The sequence below is a fragment of the Mesoplodon mirus genome, assembly GCF_964341445.2.
Source record: "Mesoplodon mirus genome assembly, chromosome: 3".
NCBI classification, from domain to species: Eukaryota; Metazoa; Chordata; class Mammalia; order Artiodactyla; family Ziphiidae; genus Mesoplodon; species Mesoplodon mirus.
In genome coordinates this window covers 142970082-142992795 of record NC_138978.1, presented here as the reverse complement: position 1 = coordinate 142992795, position 22714 = coordinate 142970082, and the positions used below count along the sequence as shown (strand labels likewise).

The 22714-nt window shown below is 45.9% G+C and overlaps 1 protein-coding gene and 1 pseudogene across 11 annotated transcripts in view; both read right to left on the bottom strand.

Annotated features, from left to right (window-relative positions):
• LOC309801411 (uncharacterized protein) overlaps positions 1-3157 on the bottom strand; it is a 126444-nt gene extending 123287 nt beyond the window's left edge. For 7 of the 10 annotated variants that reach the window (XR_014293580.1, XR_014293581.1, XR_014293582.1 and 4 more), the window contains exon 1: positions 2833-3157. Coding sequence is in view for 6 of the 10 variants with exons in the window: in XM_082616251.1 (XP_082472377.1) it covers positions 2833-2913 (81 nt within the window). In the remaining 4 variants the exon portion in view is untranslated. The remainder of the gene's footprint in view (positions 1-2832) is intronic. The other 3 variants (XR_014293583.1, XM_082616250.1, XM_082616249.1) reach the window with 3 other exon arrangements.
• LOC309799286 (centrosomal protein of 78 kDa-like) overlaps positions 1-22714 on the bottom strand; it is a 659089-nt pseudogene that overhangs the window by 241692 nt on the left and 394683 nt on the right. The gene's annotated exons all lie outside the window — the stretch shown is intronic.

Sequence of the window (22714 nt, the reverse complement as noted above, 5' to 3'; positions counted from 1 at the left end):
GCGGGGGGGTGGGGATGGTGGTGTGCTGAACTGGGCGAGTCGGATTGACATGTATACACTGATGTGTATAAAATTGATGACTAATAAGAACATGCTGTATAAAAAAATAAAATAAAATTCAAAAATCATAAAAAAAAAGAATACTGTCTACTGTCCTCCACGCCCCCTGGAACACTCACTGTAAATATCCAGGAGGTGCTTGCAGAATGAATGAATCAATGAACAAACAAGCTCACTCATTTCAAACGTGCAGTCACATGCGTAATCTGACCTTCTGAGAAGTTAAGCTTCTGGAAGGAGCCCATTTTCTTAATGTATTCAGCATCGAGTCATCACAAAACATGAACTCTTATAAAGTACTGCCCCCTCACTTCCCATGAGAGAGCAAAATTCCTCAGCAGGGAAATGGGAGGGTAGCAGACATTACCCGCAAACTTTAGGAAGGCTGCGGCTCGCTGAGCACTTCACTAGGGCGCCTGACCGCCTGCCTGGTAGTAGGACAGACACACCAGGAATGGCTGCTGACCGGCACAAAGAGCGCCCAGCCACGCAGGCAGCACACCCCACACCCTGCCAAGTGAGGTCTGGCCAGCAAGGGAAAGACGCTCTCCACTGCAGAACCGCCCACCACTAGAAAGCCAGGTCCTGCCAGGGCCTGGACACACGAGGCCTTCCTTACAAGGGTTACAAATCTGTGGCCTCGCTCTGCCTCGAATAAAAGACAGTGACGGGGACAACGTGACCATCTCCAGATGAACTTTCCACTTCGTTTCAAGTGCCTGGGTGCTGGGTCACAGTGGATTTCTAAACTCTTCCAATATTCAAAAATACCAATTTCTAAGATGCAGAAGGGTTGTTAAACATACACTTAGCACAGACCCCAGTCCCACTCCTGAGTATTTTCTCAAGTGAGGTAAAAACCCAAGTTCACATGGAAAACTGCCCTGGGATGTTTACAGCAGCTTTATTCCTGATCCCCTCAAAACTGGAAACATCCCACAAGTCCTGCCACCCGCAGGCGAATGGACAAACGGAAAATGGGATACAACACAGCCAGAAAAAGGAGTGGCTTCTCATACCCGCAACAACAGGGATGACGGACTTCCCTGGTGGTCCAGTGGTTAAGACTCCGCGCTCCCAATGCAGGGGGCCCGGGGTCCATCCCTGCTCAGGGAACTAGATCCCCCACGCCGCAACTGAAACATACTGCACGCGGCAATGAAGATCCCATGTGCCGCAACTAAGACCCAGCACAGCCAAGTAAATAACTAACTAAATAAATATTTAAAACAACAACAACAAAAAACAAACCCGGGAGGAATCTCGCATAGGTTTTGCTGAGCCAAAGCAGCCACAATCCAAAAGCTACATGCTGTTGTTCCGTTTATCTGACTTTCTGGAAAAGCCAAAACCTTAGGGACAGAGAGGAGATTAGTGGCCAAGAGGCTAGAGGCACCCTGGCGCCAAAGGGCAGCAAATGGGATGACAGGATTGCTCTGCCGCCTGATGGCGATCAAAACTCCTACCACTGTGCACTACAAGTGAACTACGCTTCACGGCTACTAAGGACACACAAATTATTACATTTTGAAAAATGCGCCGGCCAGCCATCCCGTGCATGACAAGTGCAGTAAGAAGGGCGGGGAGGCGAGGCAAGTGGATCAGCTGGAGTTCTGAAGGTTCTCCCCACTTTCAGTTTCCCTCCCCTGGCATGTCTCCCCGCCCTGCCCACTGCTGCTCAGGCCGCCCACCCGGGCCACCGGGAGTTACCCAACCGGAAAAGCCAGAGCCCAGGCTCAGCCACGCCTCCGGGCACAGGAAGAACAAAAATAGAAAGCGCCAGTGCGCAGTGGAGGGCTGGAAACCCTCGGACCTCAGATAACTGTGGAGAACGGGGGCTCGGAGTCAACATCGGCTCCCAGGCGGTCCCAGCGTCCCGACCCCGACCCCGGCCGCGACACAGTTTCCACAAAACTGACACACACGGAGCCCGCGCGAGGGGCGGGTCGCGCGGGCTTCCCCGCCGGGTCGCCTGGAGGCCGGTCCCCAGCAAGCCCAGCGCACGAAAGGGCGCCCCAAAGGCGCCGGCCCAAGGCGCCCGCTGCGCTTTCCCTCCGGAAGGTGGGCTGCGGGGCCCAAGCGTAAACCCTGAGACAAGGTACACGCGCACCACGCCGCCACGGGGGACGAGAGGCCGGGCGCCCACCTGGCCGGACACCCTCCGTTTCTGGAATCACCGGACGCCTGTGGAAATTTCCCTTTGGCGTGTCATTTTCCAAAGGCCACTCAAGATCAGGGGACAGAATGCCTCCTCTCCAAGTGTCCTGCCTGCCCACCCACTCAAGATCAGGGGGACAAAATGCCTAACTAAAACAAAACAAAACAGAAACACAAAAAACTGGAGAGAGGGAGGAAAGGGTGCCCTCAAAAAAAAAAAAAAAACTAAGCACGTTGACAGCGCTAAGAATAAACTACCAGGAAAAAGAAACCCTACATGTCAGATCCTAAAGTACAGAAGGGCAAGCCCGCCGGCAGTCCAGGCCCGGGGGGACCGGGGTCCCCAGCCCTGCAGAGCCAACCGCAGACCGGCTCGGGTGCCCCTCGGAAGCGCGGGGTCCCCGCGGCCGAGTCTGCGCCCCCGGCCGGCGCCGGCTCCCCTCTGCCCACCCTGCGCGCGGGGGCTGGAAACGGCCGTGGAAAACCACGGCGGGGCGGGAAGGGGGGCTCCAAAGAAGGTCTGGCGACTCGAGTCGCTCCGTTTCTTGGTGGGCTCAGCGCGCGCCGTGGGGAACAGGGGCGGGGGTCCGGGAGGAGGAGACGGGTGGCACTTACGTAGACCGGCAGCGGCCACGGGCAGACGGCGGGCTCGGCCCCCACGAGCGACTCCAGCCTCAGCTCCAGCTTCTCTCCCATGTCTTCGCGCACGGCCCCCGCGCCGTGCTAGTCTGGCGGTTGGGGGAGGGGCGCGGCGCAGCCGGCGGGGGCGGGGCAGGCGGGCAGGCCGGCGGCTGAGGGGAGGGGGCCTGGCCTGGGCCTCAGCCTCCGCCGCCACGCTCCCGTCCGGCCCCCGGCTCCCTCTTTGTGGTCACAGGCCCGGAGCCTCCAGCGCTGCTGCGAACTCGGGCCGGCGTGAAACGAGCACAATGAGCCGGGGACCCAGCCGAACCACTCGCGGCGCGCGCGGCCCACCTCGTGCACTCGCCCGCTCTCACGCACGCACGCACGCACGCACGCACGTCTTCGGCTGCCCCCGGCCACCCCCACCAGCCCGAAGTGGGGACCCGAGGAGACCCCTCGGGGCCTGGGGTGGAGGGTTCGACTCCCGCCCTTGACGTACCGTGACACACCCCTCCCCCCAATAAGACTATAATTCCTCATTAAATATGACAGCCGGAATCCCGGCTTCTGTTCACAAAAATGCCGTGTATTTAGCCTATGCTAGGCACCAGACCGCGGACGCTCAGTACTGGCAAAAAAGGAAATGCCCTGCCCTCATGGCACTGCCATTTTAATTGGAATAGTAGTGACAATGGTCAAGGGAGAAAATAAAGTGTCATCATCGCCACGGGGATGGTTAATCTCATGTGCGCACTGCGTGGGGCCCCGGCAACCACAAACATTATTCCAGATGTGGCCAGGAAGGTATTTTTCAGAAGAGATTAACACTGAAATGTGTCCACTTTGTGTAAAGGAGATTGTCAATGCCGTGGCGTGGGTGGGCCTCGTCCATCAGTTGAAGGACTGGAGAGAAAAATGAGGTTCCCTAGAAAGAGGGAACTGTTCCTCCAATGGCCTTGGGACATCAGCTCTTCCTTGTGTCTCCAGCCCAGAGTCCTGCCCTGACTTGCCTGCCTCACGGTCACATGAGTCAACTCCTTAAAACAAAACTATATATGTAAAAATACTGAATATATACAAGCCTATTAATTTGTATATGTGTGTATACATATTATATATATATATATACGTTTAAATGTGCGTGCGTTTGTAGTATATGTGTACTATATACAGTATACATACAAGCCTATATATGTTTGTGTATATATTGTATACATGTATGTATGTATATATATAGTATACATATTATAAATGTGAACATGCTGTATATATACACACACCATATATTGATATATGGTGTGTGTATATATACAGTATATGTACACTGTATGTATGTATGTATACAGTGTCTATTTATATATAGGTGGGTATATATGTTGTATAACTGTATGTGTATATGTTGTATAGGTATTATATGTATATATGTATATACTATATATAGACACATTTGCATATGTTTTTATGTGTGTATGTACATGTGCATATTTACATATAGGTGTGTATGTGTGTGTATACATTGTGTATATATCTTATATGATATATGTATGTATATATACGATGAACTTATATATACAGTACATATGTATTTTTATGCTACATGCTTTTATATGTAGGTGTATGTGTGTGCCTATATGTATGTACGTGTATGTATTGCATATATTATATATGTATGTATACTGTATATATACACACCTAAATATCTTTGTATGTGTGTATATATGTATGATATATATGTACCTAGGTGTGTCTATTGCATATGTTATATGTATGTGTACATACTGTATATATACAAACTATGCATTTTATATGTGTGTATGTATAGTGTATATCTATATGTGTATTGTATGTGTGTATATGTGTGTATACATACTGTATACATATGTGGGTATACATACAAACGATGTATTTTATATACGTGTGTATATATGTATGTGTGTATTGTATATACTATATGTGTATATGTCTGTATGCATACTGCATATATACACAGCTGTATATTTTTGTATGCGCATACATATATACGTGTGTGTGTATATACACACACACACCCTATGGATTCTGTTTGTCTGGAGAACCCTCACTGATATGGACACTTATGACAATTGAGCACCTGCTGTTTGCCAGCCAGGGAGCCAAACGCTTGTCTTTTTGGTGTCTCCCTTAAGTGTCACAAGTCCAGGGAGGGAAGGTGATGATGCTCCTACCAGTTGAGGTGCCTCAGGGTCAGAGAGGTGCACAGGGCGGGGGTCTGGAGCCTGGTGGAGCCCAGGTGGAGTTCTAGCAGCAGTACAGCCTAGCAGTCCCACTTCCCCGGGTGCTTCTCACAAAGACGCCGAGGGAGAGACAGGGTCTGAAAGAGGGGATGAGGAAGCTTCCGTGGGTCCGCAAGCCCAGACCAAGGCTGACTCGTCAAGGGTGTTAGAGGTCAGGACTGTTGTTTCCCTGGGGGTGGGGTTACACAGAGCCATTCCCATTCTGAAAAAGTATCCATTCTGCTCTTGTTTGTATGTTTACCCCCCTCCCCCAAATCTTTTAAAAACAGATTCTCTTGGCTGCTGGGAGCACACATGGGGAAGTTGTGTGTGAGGGGGTGTGATCCAGGGGACAGGGAGGATAAGCCCCCCACTCGTAGGGCCAGGAGTGGCTCACCTTTGTGAGCTAAGGATGGCCCACGAGGTCCCAGAGAGAAGGGTCCCTACTCCGTCCCTGCTCCGTGCACCCCATTCCCAGCCTGAGAAGCCCAGAGCCACCCCCCAACACACACCAGGGAGAAGAGCCAGTCACCCTGGCTCCCAGGCTGCGGCTCCAAGGCTCTGGGCACTAGGAGCTATTTTCAGCTTTCATGCCCTAGGACACGGCCAGAGCTATTGTCTCCGGAAACTCTCTGTCTGTCTCTCGCCCGCCCTCCCTCCCTCCCTCCTCCGCCTCTTCCCCTCCCGCTCCAGCTGGCCTGCCCTCCACCCTGCTGTTCTACACAGGATGGCTCACAGACAGCTGCTCCCCGTGTCCACCTGCCACCATTCGATGGATGTCAAAGCAAGCCCTGGGGACTTCCCTGGAGGTCCAGCGATTAAGACTCCGAGTTTGCACTGCAGGGGGCGCAGTTTCGATCCCTGGTCAGGGAAATAAAATCCCACATGCCGCACGGCACGGCCAAAAAAATAAATGAATAAAAAATAAAGTGATAGTGATGAAACAGCCCTAGTGGTGCAAGGATGGGACGTACAGCTCTATGGTATAGAATAAAGGTCCAGAAAGAGATATATGAGAACTTGATATGACAGAAAGTGGGGAAATTAAGGAGTTTTCAATAAATGGCATTAGGACAATTGCATATCCATGTGGGAAAAAGTAAATTAGAGAAAAAAAATGCAAGCCCTGGTCAGGTGTGACCTTGGGCCCAGGGCCATTGGCACATGTTGTCGTGTGGGATGTTCTTCCTTAGACTCCTCCCTCCCTCCTGTGTCACTTTCCCCGCCAGGTAAAGAACTCTGCCTGGTCAATAAGACCCTAGAGGTCCTTGGCCATTGCTATTGCAGTTGGAATTGTTACTGTGTTTACATAGGGTGACCAACACCCGCCCCTAGTTTGCCCAGGACGGCTCTGGTTTGAGCGCTGGAACTGTGGGGAAACCCTCATTCCCGGGGAACCCCAGAAGGCTGGTCAGCCTATTTAGCACAGATCTCTCACTTGATCTCCCAACCCCCGAGAGCCAGAAAGGGAATCTCCCCCCTCCTTCCATTGTAACCTTCATTCATTCATCCACTCATCCCTTTATTCAACTCCTTTATTCAGCAAGTATTTATGAAGCATCTACTACACATCAGACACTCCTCTAGGTGCTGGGGACAGTAAACTGAGAAGGTGTGATTTATTACATGGGGATGATGTCTCGGAGACCACTGCAGGGCAAGGGAGCTGGGAGAGGGAAGGGGCAGTTCTAAATGCAGGCTCTGACGGGATTGGGGCAGACCTTGCCCTGGGACAGGCTGGTTGCTTCAACACAGCTGTCCTCACCCAGGGCCATCCTGCCCCCGCCTCACCCAGTTCTTCGGTCATGTATGGGGAAAATCTGTGGTGGTCACAACTGGGTGGGAGAGGACCCTGGAATCAAGTGGGTGGGGCCAGGGATGCTGCTAAACCCCACAAAGTGCCCAGGAAGGGCCCCCAGCAGAGGATGACCCACCCCAAATAACCCCAGTGCCGTGGGGGAGACCCTTCACTAATATTATTCAGACCCGCTGGTGCCCCTAGATTCCTGCACAGGCAGGGACTCTAACCGGGTCACCTGGGTATCCCGAGGTGATCTAGAGTGGGGCAGCCAGGAGGGCTGAGTATCGGGGGTGAAATGACAAATCTCTGTGCCCACTCTCCCCACCACACCCCAGGGTCGATGGCCTCTATCTCCTCCCTGTGCAGGTAGCTTTTCCCTGAGCCATTTCTTCTTGTCAAGGTCCCTGTCGCAGGTTGGGTTCCCCAAAGATGATGTTGAGAGCAAGGATTGGAGTGCAGGTGGTTGATGTGAGACGTGCAGAGAACAGATACAGCTGCCATAGGGTCCCGCAATTCCACTCCTGGGCATAGATCCGGAGAAAATTCTAATTCAAAAATATACATACATCCCTGGCATTTCCCTGGTGGCCCACCCAGTGTTTAAGACTCCGTGCTTCCAGTGCAGGGAGCATGGGTTCCATCTCTGGCCAGGGAACTAATATCCCACATGCCTTGTGACAAGAAAAAAAGAAAGAAAAAAAGAAAGAAAGAAAGAAAGAAAGAAAAGATACATGCACCCCAATGTTCACTGCAGCACTATTTACAATAGCCAAGACATGGAAGCTACATAAATGTCCACTGATGGATGAATGGATGAAGGAGATGTGGTACATATATACCATGGAATATTATTCAGCCATAAAAAGAAAGAAATAATGCTATTTGCAGCAACGTCGTGGATGGACTAGAGATTATCATACTAAGTGAAGTAAGTCAGAAGAGAAAGACAAATATATGATCTCACTTATATGTGAAATCTAAAATATGACACAAATGAACTTGTCTACGAAACAAAAACAGACTCACAGACACAGAGAACAGACTGATACTGGTTTGGGTCTCTCAGGGCCTTGGCTGTTTTATCAGTTTATCAAGCCTCTCATGAACCATGCTGAGTCTGAAGAGTTACTACGATACAATTTGATTTTACAGCACTATCCCCAGAATTTAAAAACAATCTCAAAAGCAAGCCAATCCCCCCACTCCTAGAAGAGTGAAACTAGGCACATTTTTGTTCCCAGAATCCAGTACAGAATTTGACCAAAGAACATAGCAGAAACTCAACGGCATTTGAGAGAAAGAGAAAGTCTCTTTGGTTTTAGCCTCACTAGGATGTCCATTAGTCTATGCCATTTCTTTGAAATTTCTGACCTGCGAACTTCGAACCAGGAGGAATCTTTTAGCCTGACGTTGATTTGTCACTATGAATTTGCCATGTGCAGTGCACAGCCCTGAGCATCTATCACACGTGGACTCTTGAGCTATCCTTCCTCTTTGATGACCTTGTGGTTCATACTGCAGTACTGAACTAATTACGGGTTCTGTCTAGTGACATTACACCTCCAGTTCTGAGGCGTAGATTTCACAGTCCTATGCCGCCATGGCCATTTTCACTGCCTCCTGCTATGGAACTGCCTAGACCAAAGGCAGCTGCCTTTAAGAGAACATTTCTTTCTCCAACATAATTGACAAATCCAGTGTCAGCTTGGGTCCACATGTAAGGGGAGTCACTTGAGCCTACGGTAGACCATATGTGTCAATGCTGACAAGTTCTATAAAACATGTTTTCCTTACAATTGAGTCTTTGTCTCAGTCAAGCCTGCTTGGGAAAAACTGTACCTGAAGGGTAAGGCAAGGTGGACAGCTGCCTGAGATTTTTCTGCCCTGTAAACTCCTGCACACTCTCAAGTCAAGTGCCAGGTAAAGGTCTCTGTATACTAAAGACCCTCCAGGTGCCTTATTCATTCCACTCCAGGAATTGCTCAGTCACCTGCAACTCCCTAATGCCCCTTTCTTTATGTCAGATCATTACTTAAGTGGCTCGAAAGAAACAGCCACTCTCCCACACCATAAGCTGCAGCCATCAGCCAAAATCAAAGTAGCTTACGGCTGGTATAGTGGGTTGGATGGTGGCCCCCAAAAGGATATATCCATGTCCTCATCCTTGACGGTTACCTCATTTGAAAAAAAAAGGTTTTTGCAAATGTCATTAAGGATCTTGAGATGGGATTTCCATCCTATATTATCTGGATGGGTCCTAAATACAATGACAATTGTCCTTATTATATAAGAAGGGCAGAGGGACATTTGAGACACACAAAAGAGAAGATACAGACACAGAAAGGGGGTGATGTGAAGACACAGACCAAAACTGAGTGACGTGGCCTCAAGCCAAGGAAGCTGGCAACCACCAAAAGCTGAAAGAGGCAAGGGATAGAATCTCCCCTAAAGCATCTGTAGGGAGAGCAGCCTTGCTGACACCTTGATATCAGACTTCTGGCCTCTACAACTGTGAGATAGTAAATTTCTATTGTGTTAAGCCTCCAAGTTTGTGGTAGTCTGTTACAATAAGCACGGGAGAATAATACAGCATGTCTTAAACCTTTTCTAGGCTTCAGCAGTTACTGCACAAACTTAAATATTTTCAAACAGTCAAAGGTCCCAACATCCTACCATACATTAAAGACCAAGGCACTGGACTACCTTCCTTGGCAGTACCAAAATATTTTCCACATGGACATTTTCCTCTCCAAAATGTCAGCTCCTTTCTTTTTATTTCTCACTGTTCACAGGTAATGCACCAAATGTTAGGGTCTTTTAATTACCTTTCAGCAACTACAATGCCTTAATTCCATTTGGTTTGGCATAAAGTAGAAAATAAGAGAAAAGATGGAGGGCCGAATATTCCTGTTACTGTTGATAACCCTGGCTTGAGAATCCCGCTGGAATGAAATGATCACATAACTGAACCCCAGAATGGGGCAGATGTACTAACTAGTAATACACAGAATGAGAGAAACAGAAGACACTCACTCACACGCTCAAGGGAGAGAACAGAATTAGTCAAGGCAAGCATGCACGCTTACTTCTTTTCAAGCTTTCAATATAAGTCACTTGTTCACTCTGGGGCAGAGTCAGTAACGAAGCAGCGCTGAAAGGACACTATGAGCTCTCTTGACAGGACTGAAACATCAGGAGCAGGAAAGGAACATTCCCTCACTCCCCACCACCACCATCCCCAGCAGTAAAAAATGATCATCCACATTGACAATGTAAAAGAAATCAGAAGCTACGTTAACTCTGATTTACTCTTAGTATACCAACAGCTAATCAGGAGCCTTGAGCAAAAGCATCTTGATTGGGCTTCCCTGGTGGCGCAGTGGTCCGGGCAGATCCCACATGCCTCAGAGCGGCTGGGCCTGTGAGCCATGGCCGCTAAGCCTGCACTTCCGGAGCCTGTGCTCCGCAAGCGGAGAGACCACAACAGTGAGAGGCCCAGGTACCGAAAAAAAAAAAAAAAAAACCATCTTGATTAGTTGCTAATAAAACTCTTCAGAAGCAGAACCCTCCACATGCAGCAAAGGGAAGATGCAGACCTGTATGCTTCAGGATTTTCTCACCAAAACCCCACACAGTTTGTTTACTATTCCAGCCAAGTATGGCCTAGCCCTACCCTTATCCCTGTTTTTCTTGGTGTAGTAATAAAGAAACATAGATGGAAATAAAGAACAGCTATCAGGTAGAAAGATATAAAATAGTGGGGAAAATAATATAAGTGAAGTCAAGTACCACCACCATTTACTAGCAGTGAACTTTCAGCACCAACATTAATATTTTTCCTGTTATATCTGTAAATGATAATAACTAGTATGTACATAACAATTTTCAATTTAATCAAATCTCATTTTTATAACTAACTACTTCACAACAAGTAACATGCTAAGGCAACGTCAATAGATGAAAAAAGGTAGTCCCTGGCCCCAGGGAATGTGGCCCAGGAGAAGACAGAGATATGTAAAAAATACAATTACAATACAGTGTAGTGAGTGCAGCAATCAGGCATGCAGAAGTGCAAGGGTAGCAAAAAGGAGCGTGTGATCACAACACTAAAAAGAAGACTGCACAAAAGACATAATATGTAAACTGAGGTTTGAAAAATGAAGTGGGTTTCCCAGGTGCCCCATAGGGAGAAAGGAATTCTTGGAGGAGGGAAAAACATAAAAGAAGACAGTGAATTGTTCATATAATCCAGAAGTGAAGTAGGCAATGGCAGGAGAAATGATTGGACACAGGCGTCATGAATACTTGCATGTCTGCATTTTAGCAAGTCCATACTAAAGGAAATTTTGAGGATCAACTCGGGGGTGGGGGGCCACGGGGGGACAGAACTAGTTATTCCTGCAAGAAACATTGGAACCAGTTTCTACCAACCCACCAAAATAATGACTTCAAAGGCAACATGGTATCACAGAAAGGGCTTGTTTTTTTGTTTGTTTGTTTTTAGTTCAATAGACCTCACTTAAAATTCTGAATCCACAATGCACTTGCTTTGGGATCTTGAACAACACTCATAACCTCTGCAAGTTTCAGTGTAGTAAGTTTATGTGATTACCTTCATCTGTAACATCCCTGCATTGCAATCTTGATGGAAACTCAAGTTCAGGTCAAAGACAAGTTTCTCTGTGACCTCTCCTCTGAATTGATTCAAAAGCCGTCTCTCCCGTCCTCATTTGGCTTCTCTTATGGAATCTCATAAGAACTTCTATGACCACTTTGGGTTTTTGTCGTTGTTGTTGTCTGTTCGTTTGTTTGCTTTTTAATGGAAGAATAGTTGATTTACAATGTTGTGTTACTTTCAGGTGTACAGCACAGTGATTCCTTTTTCACATTCTTTTCCCTTATAAGTTATTACAAAATAGTGAGTAGAGTTCCCTGTGCCATAGAGGAGATCCTTGTTGTGTCTATTCTATTCCTTCTTTGAATGACCGTAGCACTTGTTGTCTGTATCATTTTTATGTCTCTGGTTGCTTTGTGACTGAAAGTGAAAATTTTCTATTTGTTCATGCCCTGGCCCTTCCTTAAAACTGTGTTCCTTTATCTATTTCATATTTATTGACTACATCTTAGACACCGTGTTAACTGCTGGTTCTACATGTTAGTAAAATATAGACCTTCCTGCTCAAAAGGTCACAGTATTTGTGGGAAAACAAAAAAATGAACAACCTATGTCTCAAAGAGCTTTGTACTTCCCAAAGAGAACACACCTAGTAGGTACAATAAATACATGTATCATACGTAATCGTATAAATAGTTAATGGGATTAAAAACTAGAGATAACTGCTTTTCGATTCTGAGGAAATGATGATTATATTTCACCAGGAGCTCAATACCACTCTGAGAATGAGGGCTTAACCCCCGACCTGACTCACTGCATTGCTTTCCTATATAAAAATACACAAGTCTGTACATATGCTCTAGAAAAAGGCTTATCTGGCATGAATTTCAGGTAGCAAGATGAAAACTTCAAGAGGTTCAGAGAAGCATCCAGAAGCTCACATGATTATCTGGCACTAATACAACTTGCTTGACAGGAAAATAGAGCTGTAAATCTCACAAAATTAGATGATCTTTGAAGAATTTCAAAACCTCTTGCTATTAATTGGAAACCCTAGAAGAATAGCTTCTTTGAAAATGGACTGATAATATGCTTTACAGCTTAAGATTCAGCAGCCTAGGTTGTGGCTAAGTGAGCTTCAGGAAAGAAGGAAACTTGTGGTTTAGCTCCATTTACTTTGGAACCTCTGGTTCCAAACATCTACTTCTGTGCTCAGTCATCTTATCATCTGTGAAATGGAGGCAACTCTAAGAAAACATAGTTACACAGATGTTGCACAGTTTCATGTGTCATTGTCTTCATTTGTTTCAGAAAACCAATAACATCTAAGCTACTACTGAAAGAGTGCAATGTTACTTGGGGTCATCTAGTGCAGCTCTGTCAAAGTAAAGAAAAGGAAAGGGGCCTAGAATAACTATAATTTTCCCAAGAGGACACTATTATTTTATGGTAAATCTGAGTCAAGAACCCTGATCTCTTTGATGCCATTTCATTGTTCTTTCGTTGGGGTGTGAACAACCCAGAGAAAGAAAGAGAAGTAAAACTCCTCTGTGCTGTGTCACTGGTACAGGATGTGACAAGATTGGAATTGGAGAACTACATATTAACAGGTATTTGGGAAATTCTTCAAACTAATTGAGATATACACCAGGTACACAGAAAACAGTATGTTTTCTGAAGATAATTCTGTGGCATGAACAGAATTGGTAACTGAAGGTGTGTGTGTGCTGCAGTTCCAAAGAGGATGGGTGAATTCTTGTTTTCTGGCACCTTCAAGACTCCACCCCAAAATACACATTAAAATAAAATTAACATTTGAACTGTGTCATATTTAATTCAGCAAAATATTCCATTTATCATTTAAGTTGCGACTTACTTTTTAACTTGAATTTTAATTTCTAAAAGTCTTTCCAAACACAAAACAGAGGTTGCAAAATGGTATATGGGAAGTTTCAGAGATGAAATAAGCATATTTCATTCAGCATAAAGATGAATATCCAAACAACTTCTTCATTGCTGAAAGTGTCCAAATCCACTGTCTTCATTTTGTAGTCAAGGCTTCCGGAAAAATATGCTAATGGATTCCTAATTACCCAAATGCCCCATATCTGTTTCAGTAAGTATCATTATATATTATGGGAATTTTTCTCAGTGACAGAGAAAGACATCCTGGCTGAGCATCCTCCTGCCTGTGACACAGAGATGATGGTCTCCAGCTACCTTGAAGGCGTTGGAGCCCACTTTACCTGTCACTAATATTAATGGAGGACAAAACTTCATATTCCATTTGCTCTGTATTTGTTACATCACTTCTTCCCTTCATTAAAATGGATGGCCCATAATTCAGTCTGTAGTGTGTGTATCATTGGAAACTGAACAAATTTTTGTTGGTTTTATTAATGTCATAGGTTTCTAGGGAGGGTCTACTCAATAACTAAGTCTAGTTTCACAGTTACAAATAAATTATAAAGTAACTTTGAATAAATTAAGTTCATCATAAAGGAAGGATACTGAGAGTTGCTACTACCCCTTCACTGAGGGGCTCTTGTAAAGCGCTAAATAAAGCAACAGAGGTGTATATGCGTGCATATACTTTCAATGATATTTGTACACACTTAAAAAGAACTCTACAGAATGCATTATAAAACTCTTGATGCTATGTGTCCCTAGTTCCCAGCTCTCTCATTCAAACTACTTAAATGGGGCTTCCCTGGTGCCGTAGCGGTTGGGAGTCCACCTGCCAATGCAGGGGACACGGGTTCGTGCCCCAGTCCGGGAAGATCCTACATGCCTCAGAGCGGCTGGGCCCCTGAGCCATGGCTGCTTACCCTGCGTGTCTGGTGCCTGTGCTCCGCAACAGGAGAGGCCACAGCAGAGAGACGCCCACGTACCGCAAAAAAAAAAAAAAAAAAACTACATATATGAACAAAATCGTATCTATTAGGATAGCTATCAGAGTACTCCAAATACTACTTCTTGCAGTACCCTGTCCCAACCCTTTGCCTTCCTCTTCCCATTAGTCCTCAATTCAGAAACCCCAGAGATTTGTTCATTAATTTATAAACATATTTCTTCATTCAGCCAAGAAAATTGATTGATCCTTTACCAAATTTCGGGCACCATTCTTCAGTATGTTTCATAGGCATGTTCAGGAAACACAGCAGTGATTAACACAGATGAATATACCCTCTCTCGAGCTGAGGGGGGAGACAAAAGTAAAGAAGCAAATATAAAATCATAAGTATAAATATGTAAATAGAAATGAAATAAATGGATGGAATAACTAGTATATCAGGGAAGTGCTGGAGAAAAACAGCAAGCAGGGAAGGGAGATGGAGATTGTTAGCTACTAGGAGGAGGTTGTGATCTGAAACTAAGTGATCCCTGAGGGCTTTCTGGGGAAGATAAAAGTTAAGAGGGAGCAAGGAGCATATCTGGGAAGTGAATAGTACAGGTAGAGGGAACAGTCAGATGGAAAGCCAATGAGGCAAGAGTGGGCTTGGAGTATCCAAGGAGCAGAAAGGATGTCAGTGTGTGGAAAACAGAGTGAGCAAAGTGGAGAGGAGGAGGAAACAGTCAGACACGAAACAGAGGCCCACATTTCTAAGGCTGTGGAGGCACTTTGAGGACTTTGCTTTTTCTGTGAAGAAGCCATTGAAGAGATTTGAGTGACAGGATCTGACTTATGTTTTAACAGGCTCTGGATGCCATGTTGATTAGAGAGTGTAGGAGAGTAAGGACAAGCCCCAGAAGGCCAAGAGTTGATTCAAAGAAGTGATTACTCAAACATGGTCCCCCTCCTCAGTGAGGACGCAGAGCAGGAATCGGCAAATAATGGCCACAAATCAAATCAGGCTCTCAGCCTGGATCTGTGGGACTGTGAGCTAATAATGGTTCTCACGTTTAGAAAGCTTGTTGAAGAAGAAAGAGGAGAAGCTACAGAAGCTGTATATGGCCCACAAAGCCTAAGATATTTAAAATCCAGAAAATGCTTTCCAACACCTGATGTAAAGCATGTGGCTCGTAGGAGGTGCTCAACAAAATTTGGAAGAGGGATACATGTGTCAATTAGTTCCTGAAAACATTGTAAAGTGATAGGTGTCAAGAAACATTTATCCATTCACCCTTAACCTTCACAAATGATGCCATTTCCATTGAGCTATTGAAAAATATATTCTGGCTTTCAAAACAATAAACCAGAGGGCATTTTCTCACATAAGCAAGGTCATAAACAACTGTCGAGTAAAGTTGAAATAGCAACAAATCAAATAATAACAGAAAACATTTTTATAGATTTTTAAGCCTGACAAAGCATTTTCATGTTCATTCTCTACTTTAATCCTCAAATCTACTTCATAAGATAGTTATTATTTTCCCATTAGAAATGACCACATATTAAATCTTTAGTGATTGCTCAAGAAAAGCTGAAATCTTGAGTGTCACATCTATTAATGCCAAGGTTGGGTTTTTTCCCATGGGAACATTGGATGCTAAAATCCACAGGGATTTTCAGCTCAAGATGGCAGACAAGGAAACATATTCACATTCTGTTCCTCCTGAAACAATATTTAAATAAAACTGTAGAAATACCAAAATTAATCAACCAATAAAAGCCAAGGCATTTTGGAAGTCATCCACACAGAAAGATTTCAACACATTTCAAGAAGGCAAACAATGAAATGGAAGAGCCATGAACAAAATAATGAAGAAAAGACTAACCCTAAGTAAGGTCTGTACAAAGCCAGTCAGCTTTTGCTGAGCTCTGGTTATAGTAAAGGGCAGAGGAAAGAAGAGGGGCTGAAAACAAGGAGACAAAAGTCATTTTAGGAAAAAAACGTCATTTAATGAGCTCCAGGGAACACTCAGCCTGCTGCCATGCTCACTCATGAATTACAATGGTTATTGGTAAGCAAGATGAGAAAACAGGGAAGAAACAAAACAAACAAAAATCAAGACATTGTTTCTTACTGAACTCTTCTCAAATGAGATGGAGGAATTAGGGTTCAATGCCACAGCTGTAAATCATTTCTGCTCTTGGAGAGGTTAGAAAGGGCTTGTAATATTTACCCTTTTTTTTCAGACAGAATTTAGGTGTGAGCAAAAGCTTTTTGTGTCCTCCAACCCCAAAGTTTATTGGGGATGGAAGTCCAAATTTGCTGTGACAGACCATAAAAAGAATCTCATGAGCAGAGGGTCCAACTAATTTTGGAATATATGAATTATGCCCAGTGTTATTTTCAATAGATTTTGAACAAAAATATATAAATACATTTTGACTGATCTATAGGATTCTGGGTTCTGAAACTTCTACATGTCACATGTGTGCTACATAACACACAATGTCAGCCCCAGGAGAGAGAAAACACTCCAATGAAGCAAGCCAAAGAAACAAGTTTTAAACAAGGTCAAGTGATGTGTAGACCAGGATTGTTCAATTCTTTCCTGTCATGCTGAAGCTTCCAGCTCCTGAATAACAACACATGTTTCCCTTGTCCTAGACACCCAAGAGTACGTCTCCTCTCTTGGGCATAAGAATCTCTAGAGTTACATATGTGTAATAAAGAGTGGACCCAGCTGGCATATTCACAATGACCAAATTGTGTTGATCATACTTTAAACCAATACATGGCTCCACGCTGAAGTTGCAATAAATGATATATTTGCTTTCTAGACATGAATGAGACGCCTTGCTGGATATACTCCAGGAAGGCCAGAGAAACTGGCTTCTAATCCATACGGAACAATTCACTGGTGAATTTCTTTCAGGATAGCCCATGATTTATCTAGACTATAATCTTTACATATCTGGATCCTTCAAACTAGACAAAGGGAAAATCTGGCCTTCAAGCCTCAGTTAGAAATGTGGAATGGTGCTATGCTGACAACTGGTGGTCCCTGACCTGTATCTTCTGACATTAGAACACAGTGTGGTGGATGACCAATTCATGCGTTGAACAAAAGAAGACTTCCTACAGGGCAGTGTAGCTGTTCGTTACAGGTATGGCACTTAGGGCTAAGTACCATAAGGACTACAAGCAAAAAAGAAAAACAAGTAACACATGAAGCATATATGATAAGGACGCACCACAATCCAGAACACGAGCTCTGGAATCACACAGGCTTGCTTCGAATCCCAGCTAAGCCACTACCATCTGTATACCCTGAAGAACAGTCCAAGGTTTAAATGTTGTTTGACCAAATTTCAAAAAAGAAGTGAAGAAAGAACCTACCTGCCAGGAAGGGACATCGTGGGGTGCAGCATCCAGTCGGATCAGGGCTCTGCATCTCCTGCTCAGAAACCTTCGCCACCTGGCTCATGGTGATGCTGGCAGCTGAGCAGCCCTGGAGAAGGCGATCCTGTCTCCAGGCCTCTCAGAGAAGCTGGGGAGGTCCCCGGAGGAGGTGGCCCACACCCTGGCAAGCTCTGGGTGCCTCCTGCCCTCAGCTCTGAGCAGGCTCTGGCTTCTGGGCCCTGTGGTGGGGAAGGGCTGGCCGATACATACGCACGGCTGAGGGGCCTCCAGAGCCGGTGCCCAGGCAGGGTGAGCTCTGAAGGAGAAGGCTTCCAAAGTCCCCAACAGTCTCCGCATGGTGGCCCATCCCGTGCCAAACACCTGCCACCCACATCGAGAAGACCCAGCCACTAGAAAGTCCAGAAGGGGCCCCGCCCTTTGCCTTTGGGCTGGGGTTTCTCCACCAGCTGGGCTCGCATGTGCCCCCTGCCTTACCCACTGCCCCGCCCGCCCTTTCTCTGTGACACATACAATGGACACGTCACAGAGGCAGGCGGAGCTGTCAGATATAAAAGGAGTGAGAAGCTCTCCCACTGTCACTCTCTGCTCTCAGATCAGGCATGCAGCAGCTCTGATATGGAAGCCATTCCCTCCACCAACAGAAGACACCTCTCCCCACCCTCCCGTGATCAGGTCTGTGGAAGTCACAAACTGGAGGTCCAATCAACAAGGATGCTCTGACCTAACAAATAATCTCCCTCAGGTGAGGTTTAAGGATTTGGTTTTGGAGCTCCACAAAGAAAAAGTTCCTGCAGATTTGGTATGGAGAAACTCTTCTGAGCAGGGCATTCAAAAGTCTAATTTGTGGCTGGAGGAGGACTGGACGTTGGACGTTCCAGGAGTGAACGCTGGAATTCCAGGTGGGAGCCTGTTTCTGGCCACAGCCCGGGTCATGCCAGAGGCTAGAGGTAGAAGCCTGGGAGCCAGACACAGCTCAAGGGTGGATGCTCTCGAGATAAGGCCAGCTAAGAGCTGTGAGCTCACTGAAGTTCGAAAACCGGCTCCCAGCCCCCACCCCTCCCTCCCCTCAATCTAGTAAAATTGATGCTCATCTCTGTAGTTTTGGAACATGATGGTAAGGATGATGGTGCCTCGGGTTCTTGTGCTGGTCCTATCTCAGGCTTGTTTGCTTGCTTCCTTCGCATACTACAGACAGGCTTTGCATAGAGAAGTGGGCTGGTGGATCACTGTTCTGCAAAGATCCCATTGTGCGACTGGAGCAGGTTACCTTCTCTGAGCCTCAGTGTTCTCATCTGTAAAATAGGCATATCGTTCCTTCTTTTCCTAATAACCAAACAAGTGCTCTTGTACTTTACCTTAAATAAATGTAATTTAAAGATGCCAAGCTTTTCTGACATCACTTTTGTGCATAAATAAAAGTGAGAAAAAGAGAAAGGCATTGGCAATAACTTCATCACAACTGCCACGGTGATTGTTGGACCATCCTGATTTCGGAGTTAGTAAGATGTGAAAACTACAACACCTGTGTACCTACCATATTGCTTAAGAGACAGAACAATTCCCAGCAGCACTAACAGCCTAGTGTCAACCTCCTTGACCTAGCCTTTCCACCCTAGAGGAAACTGTCCTCAATTTTGTGTTTACTCTTCCCTCATTTTTAGCTACCTTTTTTTAAAAAACATGTACCCTATGCAATCCATTGTTTGAGCTTGTTTCAGAATGGTTCCATGAGTGGAACTGTATCCCATTCTTTTGATGTTTTTAAAAATCATGAGAAGTTGATCTATGCTAATGTGTGTAGCTCATTTATGTTTCACTATTGAATATTCCAGTCTCATCCTATCCTGCTCTATTAATTCTGCTGATGGAAATTTGGGCTGTTTCCCGTGTTTTGCTGTTAAGTTATTTTTGCTATAAACATTCTCAGAGTTGTTTCTTAGAACATGTGTGTTTCTCCAGGGTATATACCTGGGCAGGGAACGGCTCAGTCTAGATGAGGTGCTCTGAGTTCTGATCGCTAGCTCATACTGCCGCCCTTATTTCGGTCCACTGAATAGCCTGAGGGGACATGAGTCCTGTTCTGGCTTTGTTTACAGACCTTCAGGGGGAATAAGTGTTTATAAAAAGAATAGGGGGATAGTGAAGGAGAACTTCCCAGACCATAGTCTGACTTTGAGCCATGGCCCTGGGGGGCAAAGCCAGAAAGGAGTGGAAGCCAGATGGAGCACTGCTGTTGGCGCTGAGCATGCGTGTGAGGTGGGGCTGCCCTTGCCTGGACACTGGGTCTCAGACTGTGGCACAGCTGACATCACAGAATCCACTGTGAGGCTACGGCTGGGCTTCGGGACCTAGAAATTCAGACAAAACAGTGCATGCATTTTTTTTTCTTTTAGAAGATGAAAAGGGAGTCAAGAAGCCCAGTGTGGGGATACTGGGGGATAAAAGTGAGGACGGAGAAAGCGTATAATGCTTCCTTGGCCCCAGCTCCCTTGAGCCTTCCTTCCCTGTTTCTCTGTCTCCAGCATCTCCCCTCTTCCTCTGGCCATCCTGTCTACCCTCTTGTCTCTTCAATGCCTCTCCATCCCAGACTACCTCTGAAACTCCCGAGGAATAATCGAAAAGTACAGTGACCGCCAAAATTGCTCCCCAGACCCTGGCTCCACCTCTGCATCTGCTGTCCAGATTTTGCTTTAAAGTTCTGTGTGTCACTCACAACCAGAAAAGAAGTATTGATTAGAAAAGAAAAAGAAGTTGGGAATCTCAGTTGGAAAGTGGAAGGAGCAAGGGATCTCTTTCACATTCAGGTAACAGCACTGTGGCTAGTGAGCTGTAGTGGGACATGAATAGCAACTCCAAACCCCACTCAAATCCTGCTGAATTGAGGTCTGATTAAAGGCTAACTGATGGATGGTGACAGTGAAGTGACTTGTCTAAGGGTATTCGATAAAGACTAGTTCTTCTCTCCCTTTCCTCCTCCAAATTTCCTGGAGGTCCCAGGACATTCCTAAGACGCTCCCCACCATCATCTCTGTGGCTGTGGACTAGCTTTTAACCTCTTGTCCAATTGCCAGAGCCTAGAGGTGGTTGGGAGCTTTGGAGTAATGAGCCTGGGCTCTTACTACCTGTGGGAACTTGGGAAGTATGTAATTTCTCAGAGTCTCAGTTTCCTCATCTGTAAAAGGGGGATAATAATATCTACCCAATGGGATGCTATGAGGATTAAATGAGATAATGAGTGTGAAGGGCTTAACATGGTACCCAGAAGAGAGTATGTTCTCAATATGTGTCAGTCAATAATAATTCCAATAATATCTCTACTTGGACGACCTACAGGTACCTTACACTCTGTATTTCTTCCCCACAAACCAGCTCCCTGGCCTCACTTTCTAGTTCCCTTACTGGAGTTAACATTCCTCCTACATGTCTTTGGTGGTCTGGTCACCTGGATTCTATTCTGTTCCTTCCTCGCGTGAACTTTCTACCATCTCCTCATGCCCAAGTTCAGCCCTTCATTATGTTTTCCCTGGGCTTCCTGACATCAGCGCTCCTGTGCAATCCCTCTCCACAGAGCCACCAGATTTAGCTTTTAGATTATGTCACTCTCTTCCTCAGGAACCTCCAGTGACTCCCCAGTGGCCACTACTAATGTAACTACACACTCCTCACCCTGACGGTTCAGGTCCTCCACACTATGGCCTGACGCACCCCACCGCCCTCCTCCCTGCCCTTTCCCTCTCCCGACTCTTCCCCTTGGATGGGACATCACTGTCCCCACCACCCTCTTGGTCCCCAGGGTATGCTCTGTCAACAGAACAGATTGTAGAGACTATCCTAGGTTAAAAAAAAAAAAAAAAAAGGAATCTTTTGATGCTACCCTCAACCCGCCAATACACTGGTCTACACAGTCAAGGTTCTCCAGAGGAACAGGTTTATATATAGAATGTATGTATATATACATGAATTGGCTCATGCAATTATGGAAGCTGGCAACTCAGAAATCTGTTGAGCTGGCAGGCTGAAGACCCAGGAGCACCAATGCTAGATCCAGTCTGAAGGCCATCTGCTGTAGAATCAGGATAAGCCAATGTTGCAGATGAATTCCAAAGGCAGTCAGTTGGAGAATTCTCTCTTACTTGAGAGAGGCTGGTCTTTTGCTCTATTCAGGCCTTCAGCTGACTGGATGAGGCCCACCCACATTATGAAGGGCAATCTGCTTTGCTCAAAGTCTACCAATTAAAATGTTAAACTCAGTCAAAAACACCCTCACAGAAACACCCAGAATAGTGTGTGATCAGATATCTGGGCATCCTGTGGCTGAGCCAAGTTGACTCATAAAATTAACCATCACCCCACTCATACTCTTCTCAATGTCTGCCCTCTTGAAAGGATCATAAAAAAGTCGTCCACCTTGAAGAGTTCTATGGGGCATTTTGCGTCCCAGAAATATTTACACTGTATCGCTAATTGTGGAATTTCAGCACTGATTTCCCACACAAAGGAAGTATGATTTTGAGTGGGGTGTAGGGGTCTTTCTGAAGCCTGTGAAGAAATCACAGCACACTGGCATTTCAGCCAGCTGGCTGCTGTCCATGGCTGACATTCCTGCTAGGCTTGGTTCACTCTTTTGCAGCTTTGCAGATAGTATGTCCAAGCACAGCTGTAAGAAAAATTGTGAAGTAGAGCAAAATACAGGGCATGAAACCAACCAGAAACCACAAAGAGTACTCATCCGTGAGAGGAAGAGGACCTCATTGCCAGGCCAGTGGGGAAACAAGAGATCCCTGGGCTCCAGGAGCTGGGAAGTGGAGCCCAGGGTGAAGGGGTGTGTGTGTGTGGTGTGTGTGTGTGTGTGTGTGTGTTTGTGTATGCATGGGTGCCTGTGAGTGTGTGTGTGTGTGTATGGGTGCCTGTGAATGTTTGTGTGTACGTGTATGCATGGGTGCCTCTGTGTGTG